This window comes from Anguilla rostrata, chromosome 10 (genome assembly GCF_018555375.3).
Source record: "Anguilla rostrata isolate EN2019 chromosome 10, ASM1855537v3, whole genome shotgun sequence".
NCBI lineage: Eukaryota > Metazoa > Chordata > Actinopteri > Anguilliformes > Anguillidae > Anguilla > Anguilla rostrata.
This window is the reverse complement of record NC_057942.1, coordinates 29,926,078-29,941,521: the sequence shown is the minus strand read 5'-3', so window position 1 is coordinate 29,941,521 and position 15,444 is coordinate 29,926,078. Positions and strand designations below refer to the sequence as shown.

Below are 15,444 nucleotides of genomic sequence, written 5' to 3'. Positions count from 1 at the left end.
AAAATGTTGTTAGAAAATGTGCTGTTTTGCAATTGGTTATGGAAAAAAAATGCAATAAGAGAAGATATCTCTCTGTCAGGATGTTCTTAAAAATAATCACATGTTAATAGTAAATACAGGATATAGATACATTTATAGATAAAATAAATATTATTTTTTTCTGCAACTGCGCAATATTTGCAGTGGTCAGCTTTGCAGGCAACCTAACAAATAAAATAGACAACCGTAAAACAGGATTGTGTGACTTGCTGAATACCAGAGATAAAGCAAGTAGAAGAGCTGGACTCTACCAGATAAGCAGTGGGAGAAATTAAAACTTTTTTTACCCATTTTCACTGTTCCTTAGGGGACTGTTATCCACATATCATGCAGGGAAAGACAACTTGTTTTCTTCCCCCCACAACAAAACTTAAATCCTTACAATAACATGCCATAAAAAGGTCAGCTTCTACAATAAACTAGTCGGGCCTATCAAACAGTTTTGCAATGAAGCTTGGGAAGGCAGCTAGCTGAAGCGTAATGAACTCTGGTGGTGATGATGCTAATAAACCAGTTTCTGTCAAAGATGAGAATGAAAATAAGCAAATTGGCAAAAATAAGGCAACATGCAAAAATAGAGTTGAATGCGTACAGAAAATGAAATTTATCCTTCGAAGACTCAACAGAAAAAGTATTTGGATGACGAAAACATGTTGCAGCAAAACTGTTCTCAAAAATACCATGCACTGTATTTTTACTGAATGGGCCTCATTTACAAAACTTTCCTTACATTTTTCAACTTTTGTGTGTAAAAGGTTCCTACGAAAAACCAACGTGGGATTTATGAAACGTGCGCAGACCTCCGGTTTTGTGTGTATCGCAGGCGTATGAGATGATGAATGCCAATTGTTCGTAAATTCGATCGATGCGTGCGCCTGTTCATGTGATTAGCATAAGGAAATGCTCTAGCAATACAATAGGCATGTCAATTTTAGGGTTTGAGCTTATTCAGATAGGCTAGGTCATGCAGTTCATGCAGTTAGGATCAATAGCTTATTTATGTCTTTAATTGTATTGATAAACATTTTGTTGTTAATATGAGGTCTGTAACTACTGACGCTGACTTTGCATGAATAATAAAGTAATCTAAATAGAATATCTGTTTTGCGTTTAGCTTTACGCATTTTTCCAAACACAGGTAGATTTTGATCGTGCCAGGTTTTGATCGTGGTCGCACAGTGAAGAACAAATTCTGACAAATACAGAAAAAAGGGCTCGTTCAACCCCATGCAGATGGTCAGGGAAGTTGTGGTTTCATAACCTAGTGCCTCCAATAATGATGGCGGAAACAACGGGAAGCCAAAAGCGCTGACTAATCACCCGGGAATTGGGCGGGGCAGGAAGGGGGGTGGGGGGCAAGGCCGTTGATGCAGTCGATGCGATTGACGAACTGGGAACGATGAGCAATATCGGTAGGTATGATTCATAAACTGCATTTACTTAAACAAAGGAAAAAACCAGTGCCGATGAGGTCACATGATCAACTAGGGACGGCCCGCGATCCGGCCACTTATAGACAGTGAGCATAGGTGGTAAATGAGGTCATCGTCCTGTTCCCATTCACCTCCCCGCCCTCTGCTGCCCCCAACCCCTATCAGCCCACTGGAGAACTGTTCAGGAAAGATTTCCCGAGATCACTACGGTAACACAGTGGCTCCTGTGAAGCAGACCATTCAGAACATGAAATCGAGGGAATTGCAACCACCAGAACATGTGTCATAGTAATTGCTTCTGGATGCAATACAATACATGCTTTTGTGTAAAATCATTACTTTGTAATATCATGCGCTGAAGTGGCTGAGCACCAAAAACATCTGTGCTGAGCATTTGTCCCCTGTGATGTAAAAACTACAAGTATTTAGCAAAGAAAACATTTTTACATGCATCCCCTCTACTAGTTCTACTACAGTTTCTACCAACCTGAGTTCACACCTCAAACGCACAATATACATATGAAAACCTTCTAGAAGCTCTACCTCAGAGAGTTCCATACATGCTGCTGATGAGCATACAGTTACCAGGAGCTTCACATCTCCTGGAAAGTTAGCCAAACAAATTGCGATGGAGGAAGCATTCACCGACAGCCAAGACAACAAAAAGAAAGAAAGAAAAAACCCATACGTGGCCTTCTCATTAGATGTTACCCCTCCAGAAAAAAATACAGTGCCCACTAGCAGCCCACAAGGGCCCCTCCATCTTAACAGCTGTCAATCCTCTAGTGTTTGACAAGAGAATCAGCTGCTAAATGACTAGTTGGCAAATGACCAAACCACTAGTGGACCCCCGTCATGCCAATTTGCACAGTGATGCTGGTTGGACAGCTGCAAACGACAACGGTCCGATAGACACTTGATTTTTTGGCAGGATCTGCATCTGCGTACACATACAGCAGCATGTTCCCCCAACTACCCAGCCCGGCAACAGGCTAACAAGAGCCAGCTCGCTTGGTAGGAAGCCGTATCAGTTGAGGCTACGGCGGAGGTTTACAAGAAGCCCGCTGCGGAGAGAAAGTTAGGTCCAGATGTCGGTTTGCTCGTTAAAGGGAAGAGCTTTAATCTCGGCAGAGCCGGGGAAGGGGCGGCACGGGACGCAGTCAAACGGAATGAAGGCCGGCGCTAGCGGTAGCAAAACGAGGCTGGGCTCCCAGCTCTGCGCTGCACACGGTCCAGCGCGGCACAGCGGTGGTCCCTGCAGGGCTCTCTTTAACTCAGGAGCTGTAAGTCCTGGAGGGCCCGCGGTGCCTGCTGGCTTTCGGTGCCTTTTTTGTTTTTATTTAAGCCCTTGATTGGCTATAGAGTCCAGAGACTTTTTTTTTTTCCAGGGACTAATTTGCCTGATGTTTTGAAAGGAATCGACAAAAACTCGCACGTGCTGTTGGCTCGGCGGGACCCTGCAGGAGATCAAAACCGACGCTTGCTGCGCGCGTGTCGCACGAACGCCGGGACGTCCCCAGCAATAAACGTGCCGAAGCGAACGAAAAACAGCTCCTTCGCAACAGGAAGTAAAGCCGCTTGACGTAAGAGCAGCTACCGTTCTCTGGACGCACGCAGACCTCGGCGAAGGGCCCTGTCACACCGTCGTTTCTGGGTCAGGCCACACCTGACTGGTTTGCCTCTGACACGGAGTGTTGCACAGGCTGAACATCTGCTGGCCAACGCAATATACTGACATATGCTGTGTGCAGGTGGACTATTTGGAAAATAAGTTACATTTATTCTCCTGCGAAATATATTTTTTAATAGTTTGTAATATTTGAAACAGGCAATCATTTGTAACATCATATTCTAATCTTGATGATATATTTTATTGCAATATATTATATTTCCATAAGGGATTTCTCCTCTCACACTGACTTCCTGTAATCTCAGCATGAGTCTTTGTCCATTCTGGGTGATGGAGTAACCTCACTATACAGGATGCTGATACAGGCTCATGCAGGATAAGTTTCCACTGGCCATCTCTGTTTCAGGAATTGTCTTTTTGAGAGCGGTCACGTGCTGCTCAGCCGTAGAGTGTTGTACGGAGTACAGAGGAAGCACAGCACTCCATGGGGGGGAGGGGGGGGATGGGGAGTTTAAACATGGCTGCCCTACCCTTTCATGGGCGAATGCTCCAACCCCACGCCCCCTGCACCCCTGCCGTGTTGCTATGCGTGATGGTCGTTGCGGCTGGTTTACTTTTCTGTCCACGGTTCCGGCCCACGCAGGCGAGGCGCAGGAGAGGCGTAACCACGGGAGACCGTAACCGTAGGAAACCGCAACACAGGGATAACCAAACTCTCTTCATGGTCAGCAGACCCGATACATCCCAACACAGTAAGCCACCAGTTTACACATGCCAAGAAATATGAAAGCACAGCAAAGCAACACGTGGGCACGAATGCAGTCATATTTACAAATAATCCATTGGTGGCCAGTTTGCCTGCTTTTGTTAGCGTGTCTGACCCTGAATCTCAAAGGCTGGGGGATTGAAAAAAAACTCTATAGGTGGGACCCAGTGACTCTCCACTTAGTACTCAGTAGGAAAATAGATGGCCTTGGTATGTGAGGCATTAGGTCCGGCGATGAACCGGATTGGTCTCGGCTGCGCCGGCTGGTGGAGAGAGCACACGCACCTAGGTTGCGTTAATTAATCAGCCCAGGTGCTTAAAGGTTGTGTCGCTCTCCACAGTTCGGGGCCGAGACCGGGAGCTCACACCGCGAGAGCAAGGTTTTATTTTATTCTATTTTATTTTGTTTGCGTGTTTGTCTGAACATGACGGAGAAGGTAAACCGCTGCTACATAGCTGGAGGAGCAGGTCGGCTGAGAAGAGGGCCAGCTATGGGCGACGTTTTTTTGACCTCGGTTTTGCATTCTTTTGTTTTTGTTATTTTAGTTTGCTGTTTTACTTTATTGTTTTTGCCTGGGACCCGTGAGGGGGAAGGGTGAAGGTGTCTGATTTATTTCATTTCGTGTTGGAGTGGGTGCGCTTTCTCTCTCCGTGCTGCAACCAACGGTGTTTTCTGGAATTGCTACATCTCCCTCCCAGGGGTGTCACACTGGTGTGTGACAGTATGAGAAATCGGTGATAAACTGGACTGTGATAGCTGAACTATAATCTGATAAAATTGATTGTGAAGGCTGAAAAAATTGTGATAAACTGGACTCTGATGACTGAACTGGACTGTAAGAAAAGAGACACAAACTCTCTGACAAAACTGGCCTTCTGTTTTGGACATGTGCATGAGGATCATATCTTGTTCATGTCACAAGTATCAGAGTAAGCATCAGCGTAAGGCCCTTATGAACAGTAACCATGCGTATGTTTTAGATATATGAATGCATGGAGCAGCTTACCACACCATATATTAGAAGCAGTGACCATTGTGGTGTTCAAGGTGGTGGGGGGAAATTCTCTCTGAAATTCAGCAAATGAATAAATAAAGAAATAAAATCCTTAATGGGATGAATGATGTGTTCTTATTTAAATGTGTACAGAGCGTGCTCTTATTTATATAAGTGTGACGCCAGAATATATTACTTGATGCCTAGCTTTTCTTCTGGCTGATTTCTACTAGAGGTGACTGCTAAGTCACTATCAATAAAAGACTAGTGGTGGTGGTCAGACTAGCAGAGAGCTGCAGGTTTAGTCCTAGGAGAAGGTGTACCACTCATCATTAATATTCAAGTCTGAGTCATATTAGGGGGCATTTTTGAGGAAAATTGCTCATAGTTACTAATAGCAAATATAGCAAATGGATAATTTATAAAATTCAGGCAACTCACATCTGTCAGGATATGGATGATAGTGCTTAATGTAATAATGCAGATAAGAAGGTTTTTTGGGCCTTAGAGGAGTCCTCCAGAGTATCCTTGCCTGATGAAGTTATTCGGCTGCAATACGGCAACGGTCAGAAATGAAACGTGTCATACCCATCGACCAGTCAGTACTGGCAAAGACAGGAGCCCAGATCCCTGCGCCCATCTCTGCACTGCTACTACAACTGAAACATTTTACACGACATTTACATGTCAGGCATTTAGCTAGTGCTCTTGTCCACAGCAACTTAATCTTCTTTCACTTTTGTGCTTTTAGTAACCATTTATTCAGCTGGATACATTACAGGGCAATTCAGCATAAGTACTATGTTTAAGGGTACAATGTCCCTGCCAGTACTACTACTGCTACTACAACTACTACTACTACTGCTGGTGCTGCTACTTCTACTGCTACTACTACTACTACTATTACTACTACTACTATTGCTACTACTACAGCTACTACTGCTGCTACTACTACTAGTACTGCTACTACTAAGGCCACTGCTACTGCTATTGCTACTGCCACTACTAATGCTGCTGCTACAACTACTATTGCGACTACTACTAGCCTACTACTACTCCTATTACTGCTACTACTCTATCACTACTACTACTACAACTACTACTAACAACAACAACAACAATAATAATAATGGATTGCCTGTATATAAAACCTTCTGCACTTTAGCACCTACCCAGGTGATAACAACATGTGCCATCTCACCATCTGAGGTCTGAGACAAGCAAGGCTGCGTACCCACTCCCCCACCACCTCCCCTGCAGAGCCACGCAACGCATTTTATTTAGAAATGAGAAGGAGGGGAACGAGGGGAACCGTTCTGCCGTAAAAGCCCATCACAGCCCGGGGGCACGGATCTGCATAGGCTTTTGATTATGCTAGGCCCAGTGACCCTCCCCCGCGTTCCAGATCACTGCCTGCGAGTACACTCGCCCCCCCGCCCCCCCCCTTCCTCGCCTCCCCGAAACTCCGACAGCCCAGAGGGAGCAGGAAGAACGAGAGTCAGCACCACCCAACCCCCTCCACCACCCCCCCCCCCCCCCCACCCCATCTCCCCATTCCTCCCCCCCTTCCTCCTCCCCCTCCCCCTCCCCCGCCCCCGCAGCCGCAGAAACGCCGTCGCCCTGCAGCGGAAAGAGAGAGCCGCCGGCCGCGGGAGACCGGCCCCGCGTAAACAAGCGGCGCTCTCGCTCCCGCGCCCCGCCCGCCTCCTCCCCCTCCTGCAGCGCTCTGCTGCGCTCTGCGCTCGCGCCGCCGCCCGCTCCGCGCTACGCTTACGCCTCTCGCCCTCCTTCAGCCCCACGCCAGAAAAGGCCTGAGAAATGACTTCCAGGACTCCGCGCTTCGACGCTCGAACGCATGAATGAGCGTACAGAACCCTCGCTTTCCGTTACAGTGGACCCCATAACCTTCTGGCGCCTTCTAAAAACCTCCCAACGCCCCCAAAGCCAATCTCAATACATCGTCTCCGTTAATAAGGAAATAACCCGATCAAAATGAACCATTTGGATCTGTGTGCCAAGGGCCTGCATCAAATTCTTCATTTTAAATAGATTTACCCTTAAGATAACTGCATGATCATTGTAGTTTATTGGCCATTTTACAAGGACAAAGCTTTCACCAATATTCAAACCAAAATGATTCTTTCATACGATTCTACACATTGGTTAGAAACACATTCCATTGAAGATTCAGCAGAAATTTGAGGGACTGAGGGTCTTCAAAATTATAATGGTATATAAGATACTTGAACATTAAAAGTTAAAGTATCTCAAATACATCATAAAATAATTAACCCAGTACCGGTGCAACATGCTTGCGAAGCAAATTATGCTATGATCGAAGCACATGGGTTCTTTGTCATTGCCAAATGCATGCGCAAGAGCAGATTGAGCTCTTTCTGCAATATATTAAGTATATTAGAGTAGGTAAAGCATTGGTCCCGCCCCAGGTTTGGACCGCATACAGGAGGCAGTCCACCGTGTAATCCCCGCTCCATATTCCTAATAACCGGACCCCCACTCACGGCTGGGATGGTTGGGAAATTTGATATCTTTAAGTGTATTATAGTGCAAAGCTGTAGTTTGTCACGGGAGAGAAACGGTTGGCACTGAACATGACGAGTCAAGCTTTCTCGAAAAATTAGTCTTTGGTACCCTCCATTGGCTTCTAAGGGCACTGCACTTCTTTCTTCAGTTTGAAGCTGTTTAGGTGGGACTTCCTGGATGTGTTTCTGAATGTAATTCAGTGAGAGGGTGTGAAAGTGAAATAGAGTTCTTTTTTGATCGGGTAAGAGGGAGCATTTTAATCCAGAGGGGTTTCTTTTTTCAGAGGGAAAGAGAAGAGACAGATTGTGTGATTTTATGAGAGGGGTGTCGGTGGCAAAGAGCAATCTTTCGTGTGGGGGGGGGGTAGAACTGAGTCATGGGACCATTCTGAGGGTGACTTTTGTGTTTGGAAAGTACTTAAATGTTTTCTATTGCCTTGTGACCTCACAAGCTCATTGTATCTGGTCTTCAGTCTGGTCTTTGTAACATCACAAGCTCATTGGGTCAGCTTTCGGCTATGACATCATAAGCGTATTGCGTCAAGTTTCGGCAGCCACTATGACATCATAAGCTTACTGTGTCAATTCTCAGCAGCCCCTATGACATCAGAAGCTTATTGTCTGTTCTCTGCTGCCACTGTGACGTCACAAGCCAATTTTCCCTGCAGGAAAATATGAGTTATGGTTATTTTCATTGTTTCATGGTTTCTGAAAGTAACGATTAAATCACAAAACACCTTCAGCTTTGAAGTGAGAAGATCACATACTCACCGGGTGTACCATTATAGTGCAATGACTTCATGAAATGCATCACAGTTTTGTCAGTGGTGATATATAAAATCCTTGATGTACTTCTTAAAGGTGGCGTTCTGTTCATTTATATGTTAGCTTATTTGTACATTTCTGCACTCTGATCCATGATGGTTTTTAATCCTTCTCAAAATTATGTATGCACATTGTCCCATTTTTGGTCATGAATTCAATTCTGCCTGCAGTGTTGCTCTATAAACACTAGGTGTCAGTAGAGATTTTCTGCTTTTTCCGTGGATTTGCCTACCACAATCGTTTTTGTTCCCTGGCATTTTATTCAATTTGCAATGAGAAATATCTCATGACATGCAGAACAGCAAATACCATTATACATAAGTCTGCATGGCATGTTCAAAGACAGACCGATTCTAATTACAGCATGCACGTCTCGCCAACTTGTGTTTATAATTTTAAGACTCGTTTTCCGTGTGACACAAACACCTAAAAACAGACACAGGCATAGTTTTTAGGAATTAAATTTTGGTTTGATATTTTATTAGAAATGCTAGAACAGACATACGAGTTCTCTTGCAAACCATAATTATTCAAAAACTGTTTTTTGAATTCCTGACAAAATAAAAAACGAGCTCGGTTCACGCCATTTGGGAGCACCGCGCGGGATGAACGAGGAGGCGGCCACACGCAGCTCTCCCGTGTCCGAAATAGGTCACATGACGGGGTGTCGTCCGTTCGCTCCGATGACCAGCACACGTTGTAAACGGAGTCCTCTTCGCCAATCCGCCCCCACAGTGATTCTGTCCAGCAGGCGCCCAGTGAACCCAAGAATCCAAGAACCCAGTGAACCCAAGAATCGCCTGAATTAAAAATAAAAAACATGTGAAAAGAACCAATCTGCATTAAAATGTGCAGATATCATGCCAAAAATGACCAAGTCATGAGAAATGTGTGTTTTTAGACACGCATGCACGCACGCACGCATGCACACACACACACACACACACATACTGTATATCAGCTCCATGATGTTTTTGGACATGTTTTTCTATAAAAAGATATGTTTATACATTTTGGTTTCACCAAGTAGAAATTACAACACTTTTTATACATAGTCGTCTGTGAAACAGTGGTGGTTGTGTTATGGTTTTGGCATGTATGGGTGCCACAGGTACCAACGACTTGTCTTACTAATAAAACACTAATGAAGTAACTGCTGATAGCAGGAGCAGAATTAATTCTGTAGAGCACGAAACCATGTCTGCTTGCTTATCTGCTCAAGTCCAAGAAAATACCTCCAAACTCATTGGACAGTGCTTCATCCTACAGCAAGACAGTGATCCCAAACATACAGCTAGAGCAACAAAGGAGTTCTTCAAAGCCAAAACCAGGAAAATTTGTGACTGGCCAAGTCAGTCACCTGATCTGAATCCAAGTGAACATGTGTTTCATAGGCTGAAGAGAGAAGTTTAGGCAACTAGCCTCCAAAACCAGCAGGAGCTGAAGATGGCTGCAGTACAGGCCTGGCAGAGCATCACCAGAGAAGATACTCACCACCTGCTGATGTCTATGGGTCACAGACTCAAAGAAGGCACTGCATGCAAAAAATATGCGACAAAAGTACTAAACATGACTACTTTAAATTACATGACAATAATATATCCCAAACATTATGGTACCCTAAAATGGGGGGGGGGGGGGAGATGGTTGCATAAAACTGTGCTGTAATTTCCAGATGGTGAAACCAAATTGTATAAAAAATACCCTTTAAAAAAAGCTGAGCATCTGCACTTAAACCACATGTGAATTGTTAGCAAATTTAAAATCATAGAGTACAGAGCCAAATAAAGAAATAATGATGAAGTTCACTGTATATATACATGTACATACAGTGAATGTAATAATGTGTATATTTATATTAGGTAGATAGATAGGTAGATATGTTATATAAGATTATATGCTTGGGAATATTTTCCCTTTGTGGAAAAAGAGGTCTGTTCTCTCTGTGCAGTGCTGTGCAGTGCTTTTGTTTTCACACAAAAAAACAAACGGAGCTACTGGGAGATGATCTCTCCCGAATTCACTGTTTCATTTTGCAGGCACCCAAAATAACTCCCCCCTACACACCCCCCCCCCTGCCAGCCCCCCAGCCACAGGCACACACTTGCAAAAACAGCAGACATGAATCCGCACACAAACAAACACCCACACGTAAACACGTACCCACACGCGCGCACACTCTCACACACGCGCACACACACACACACGCACACGCACACTCTCTCACACGCACACACACACACACACACTAATAGCACTATGAGGGAATGGGGAGTGCTAGTTCTCTCTACCCTGCCTCTGTCACATCCTGCCTGGCGTTCTCTCCACTGCTAATTGTAGCGTTGGCACCGCTGCGGGCTTCACACAGGAAGACGCAGGGAGGCAGATCATTGTTCTCTCCTCGCTCTCGCTCAGAGCGTCTCCTAGCCTCCGCTTCCCCAGGCTGCTGCGTCTGCCTGCGCGAGCGCGCTTTCACAGCAGCCTCCGATCTTGACCTTGGGTCCGACATTGAGCCGTCGGAAACGGGCTCGGTGCCGTGGTCACCTTGGCCGCTCGGAAGCGGCGGGCAGCGGCGGCGCGCGGCGTGCGTGAGCGTCCGTTTGCGCGGTGCGCAGCCTACGGGGGGCTGTGTAAGGACGAGGAAAGGACTCGCGCGCTCACCAGAGCTCACCAGGGCTGCAGGGCTGCTGTGGGTCTGGAGCTGCTGCTGTGTGTGTGCGTGCGTGCGTGTATGTGTGTGTGTGTGTGTGTGTGTGTATGTGTGTGTGTGTGCGTGCGTGTATGTGTGTGTGTGTGTGTGCGTGTGTGTATGTGTGTGTGTGTGTGTTTCCAAGAATATGAGTGAGTTATTATGTGTGTGTGTGTTTCTGTGAATATGAGCAAGTTCTTGTGTGTGTATGTGTGTGTGTGTTTTTCCAAGAATATAAGTGAGGCATTATGTGTGAATGTGTGTGTTTCTGTGAATATGAGCAAGTTCTTGTGTGTGTGTGTGTGTGTGTGTGTGTGTATGTGTGTCATTCTGGCTCCTCTGAAGATTGAGAACCTATATGAGCATAACTCAGGGGGACATTGAGTGCCACCACTGGCCCCACCGAACTCAACCAGGAAACGATGTAATTCAGACTCCTGCAGATGGAAGAGAGCGAGGGAGAGGGAGAAGAGTAGAGAGAGAATGGGAGTGGGTGGGAGGAGAGATGGAGAGAGAGGGGGGTTAAGTGTAAGCTATTCATACAGTGCTTCAAACACTACATCTAAGCGGCTAAAGTAGACTAAAAAAATATTTCACTGTGTCACATCACTGTTTAATAGTGGGCCAAAGACTACCCACCTATTCTCTGCACTGGCTGCTGCCAATATGGGCCTCATCAAGTCCTGCGTTCGACAAGGATGGAGCACAAAGAAGGGCTGGCCAATCAGAGGGTGTTCCTGCAGAGAGAAAAGAGAATCCTCACCAAGAGACCAAATGAGACCCAATGAGATCTATTATGCGTAATTTCATTCTGGGTTCTATTGGCTATGATAAAGTGGGTGGAGCCACCATGCCCTGTAAATGACAGAACTCCACAGACCAATAGATTAACTCTTGCATTCCATAACAAAAACAGTGTGATTGGTTCCAAGCCGTGACTCAACGGCAGCACATTGCTAGCTCCGCCTATTTAGAGGTTCGTGAAGCCTCACTCTTTCATTCTTATTTTCGATATCAGATGCAAAGATTTTGGGGCCCTTATTTTACGACTTGTGTAGTCACAGAACAAATAACATTTTGTGTGCAGAGCCCTTGAATTATAAACACACGCAGAAAGATAACGCAACTCGAGTGGTGTTTTCACACCAGGCGTTCAAACGCTTAGAGTAAGAACAGAACTACTGTACAGAGATCAGCTACTAAGGCGGAAAATGAAATGGAAAAGCTTCAGATAAAGTAAAAAGAGACATTTTAACAACATGAAAAGAAAAGAAAAAAAAAAAGACAGAAAACCCTTTATACAGCTTCAGAAGTTTGACGGCTCACGGCCGCTAACTTTACGGGAGACAGCCTCCAAAGTGGCTGTCAGTACATCTTTGCAAAACGTCTTAAAGAGAGAGTTGGGGAGGAGGGGTGGGGAGCAGGAGCTTTTTTTGATCCTGTGAACCCTTCCTCACTAGGGGGGCAGTGGAGTACAGTGGCAGAAGGAGGGGAGGAGGGGGGGCGTCGGCCTAAGCAGTTGTCATTTCCTGTTTCCTTTGTAGCCGGGAGACGTGGGAGCCGTGGGCGCTCTATGGTACGGGAACATGAAACGCGGGGGCCCTCGTAACGACGAGGCTTCCCCAGACAGCTGCGCGGGCGCCGCTCGGCTAGCCGTATCTCGGCTCTCTGACGGACGCGCCGGTCCCTCTGCGGCGCGGGCGGATTTGATCTCGGACAGACGCGCGCTCCGAAGCGCGGTCAGCGGGCGGCCGTCACGAAGAAAAGAAGAAGAATCCTCCAGCCGTCCGTACGGCGCGCGGAGGCCGCACCCGCGAAGCGGTTAAAACCGGACGGGGATCGCGAGCCGTCGTCCACGCTGCCGCTGGACTACAGCGCACCTCTAAGCTGGGTCCTGTACCTGAGTGGGGTCACTGGGGGTGGGGTGAGGGGCACAAATCGGTCTCCATTTTTTTTAGCTGCCACAGACATCACTTGTGTGTGTGTGGGGGGGGGGGTCTTTTCAAGCCAAAAACCCAGAAAAAGTGTTTGCTTCTCTGTTTTATCTGCCTTGTGGACACTTGACGTGTTCGGCATGTCACGGTGGGCTAAATGTTTTCCCTGGGGGGGTGGAGGCGGGCGGGTTTCAAATGCGCTCTGGCTATTATCACACAAAAAAACATTACGTTGAATTATACATTTATTTCAGTGGGAGAGTCCAAGGTGACCTTTAACAGAGCTGCAGGGGTGACTGATAGCTGCACTCAGACACCTCTTCAGCGTAAGCCACAGGAATAAGATCAGAGACTACAATGTGCGCCCCACGTCTCTTCATTGGCAGGAAGGGAATAAATAGACAACATTTCTATCAATTCACGACATCATTGACATGTCCAACAACCCAGCACCATTCATACTCTCTCTCTCTTTCTCCCTTCCCCTACCCCCTACTCCCCCCCCCCCTTTCTCTCTCTCACACACCCACACGCACCGTAAATTAAAAATATCGCAGGACCGGTGATCTCATTGCTCTGGCGATCCCGCGCCCTGAACTCGGCAGTATCCACGGTAACGCGGGGTCCGGGGGCTCTTCGGCCGGCAGGAGAGGACGCTCTCTCTCTCTCTCTCTCTCCCTCTCACCTCCGAAGACGTCGGTCTGAACTACAGCGGCGCGGGGGTCGAGGGCCTGCCGGAGTCAATTAGGATGACTTCATCATCGGGCGGCCTCCAGAGGCCCGGCGCACCTCGGCGTCGCTAAGCGCGTCGGACAGCCGCCGCCGGTCGGGAGGCGGGGCCGACGCCGCGTCCCGCGTCTGTGGCGGTGGCTGGGTCGGTTTCATCAGGGGTCGTGTTCCAAATACCTCCTGGGCTCACAGGTTATGCTACAGAACACTAGGGGCTAACTCTGGGGCTAACTAAGATACCTAACGTATTCTTCCGGAAAGCTTTGGATGAATTCCCCTGCTTAGGCCTAGACGACCAAGTAATCCAGCGCTACCTAATCTCAAAGTTAAAACTTTTTAAACAACATTTGTGCCCAAAATGAAAATATACTGACTGCATGTGGTAGACGCTGCAGTAAAGCCACACAGGACCTGGAGAGCTACGCAGAGATGGAAATAGCTCTCCCAATGCACAGCGGGTTCCAGCCGATCCAGGTCTTACGAGAAGCAAGGCTGGTGCAGTGAGCGGAATCCGCCAGCAGGTGGCATCCGGTCAGGAGTCGCACCTGCATCCAGTAAAACCTGGGATGGCACACGCTGCTCTGGGGCGGGAGTGCAATTTCAACCAGTCCATTCCAAACCAGGAATTACCTATTTGCATAAGTGTGTGTGACCACACGCTCAAGGTACGGACCCTTCAGAGCAGACCTGATACTGAAGTCCAGCACCATAAAATCCCTTAATTACATAATTAGTACAGCCGTTATAAAGGGTCAGAAGAGTGACAACACACTTAAGGTATTTTTTTTTTTACCAAACATAGAAACCCGAAAACACTCTGAAGCCAAAACGGTCCACAATCAACAGCGAGTTCTGCTGCAGAATTTTAAACGGTTAAAACGGGTATCTAAAAATAACTTTTCTAATCTGTTTCAGGGCTCTCAATAATTTACGAGTGTACTTAAGCATCACGTCTGCTAGCAGATATGTCTTGCAGCAGGAGTGTGTGATGGGGCCGGCAGCAGGTGTGTGTTTTTGGGTTTGCGCGTGGGAGAGGCGGCCGCAGCAGGACCGCGTTCTCTCCACCGGTCAAACAGCCGCCCGCGCTCACCCTCCCCATCCGAACCCCGCACCGGCTTCGCCCTGCCGCTCCAGGGCCCCTTAACCCCGCTGACAGGGGCCTCTGTGGGGGGCCACCGTGGGACGCGGTCCCCCCGACAGACGTCTGGACTGGAGGACGGCGGAGGGGGGTCACCCCACCTCACAGACCCTCACACACCCACACGGCTCTGGGGACAGAGGTTCCGTGTTAGCCCTTCACGTCCTCCAGCCTCCTCATTTTCAGGTTACAGCAGCAAAACGTGAAGGTCCCGCTCAATTCTTATTTTTATTTATTTATTTATTTTTTATCACACAGGGTCTGTGTGATTCCTTAACCACTGAATGTGTGATATCACAAATGTGTGATTAGAACATTCTTAACTGAACATTCTAATGCTGATGTAACAATCAGTGCTGGTCATTGAAATCAATTGAGTTCCAGAACCCTGACTTAGAATTTAAAAAGAAAACATTCCTAAAAACCTACTCTTCTGCTTTATGAGAATGGCACTCTTAACCTTGTAGGGCTGAGCAGGGCTGTCTATGATCTTAAAAGTCCGTTTGGTTTTTGGTTAATCCTTTATTCCTTTATTCATGTTTTCATTTTGGCAAAGTCGATGACAAGGTTGTGCAGAACAAAATGTGGTCATTCATGTTCTGTGGAACCTCTGATTAGCTGTTCAGTCTGTGTTTCGGTTTTGTCTTGTGTAAATATTATCCTCCTTTGGTTTCTGGTTGTAACTGCAGTCATAATTGTCCTCAGTCAATGTACATGTGAGAA

The 15,444-nt window shown here is 46.9% G+C and overlaps 1 protein-coding gene across 6 annotated transcripts in view; it reads right to left on the bottom strand.

Annotated features, from left to right (window-relative positions):
• Positions 1–8,689: 8,689 nt before the first annotated feature.
• atg10 (ATG10 autophagy related 10 homolog (S. cerevisiae)) overlaps positions 8,690–15,444 on the bottom strand; it is a 36,699-nt gene continuing 29,944 nt past the window's right edge. The window contains exons 6-8 of one of the 6 annotated variants that reach the window (XR_010323774.1): positions 11,560–11,657; positions 10,523–11,357; positions 8,892–9,031 (exon numbers count right to left, since the gene is read on the bottom strand). Coding sequence is in view for 3 of the 6 variants with exons in the window: in XM_064296479.1 (XP_064152549.1) it covers positions 8,810–9,031 (222 nt within the window). In the remaining 3 variants the exon portion in view is untranslated. Of the gene's footprint in view, positions 9,032–9,084; positions 11,358–11,559; positions 11,658–13,381; positions 13,586–15,444 lie in introns of those variants that run through there. The other 5 variants (XR_010323775.1, XR_010323776.1, XM_064296480.1 and 2 more) reach the window with 5 other exon arrangements.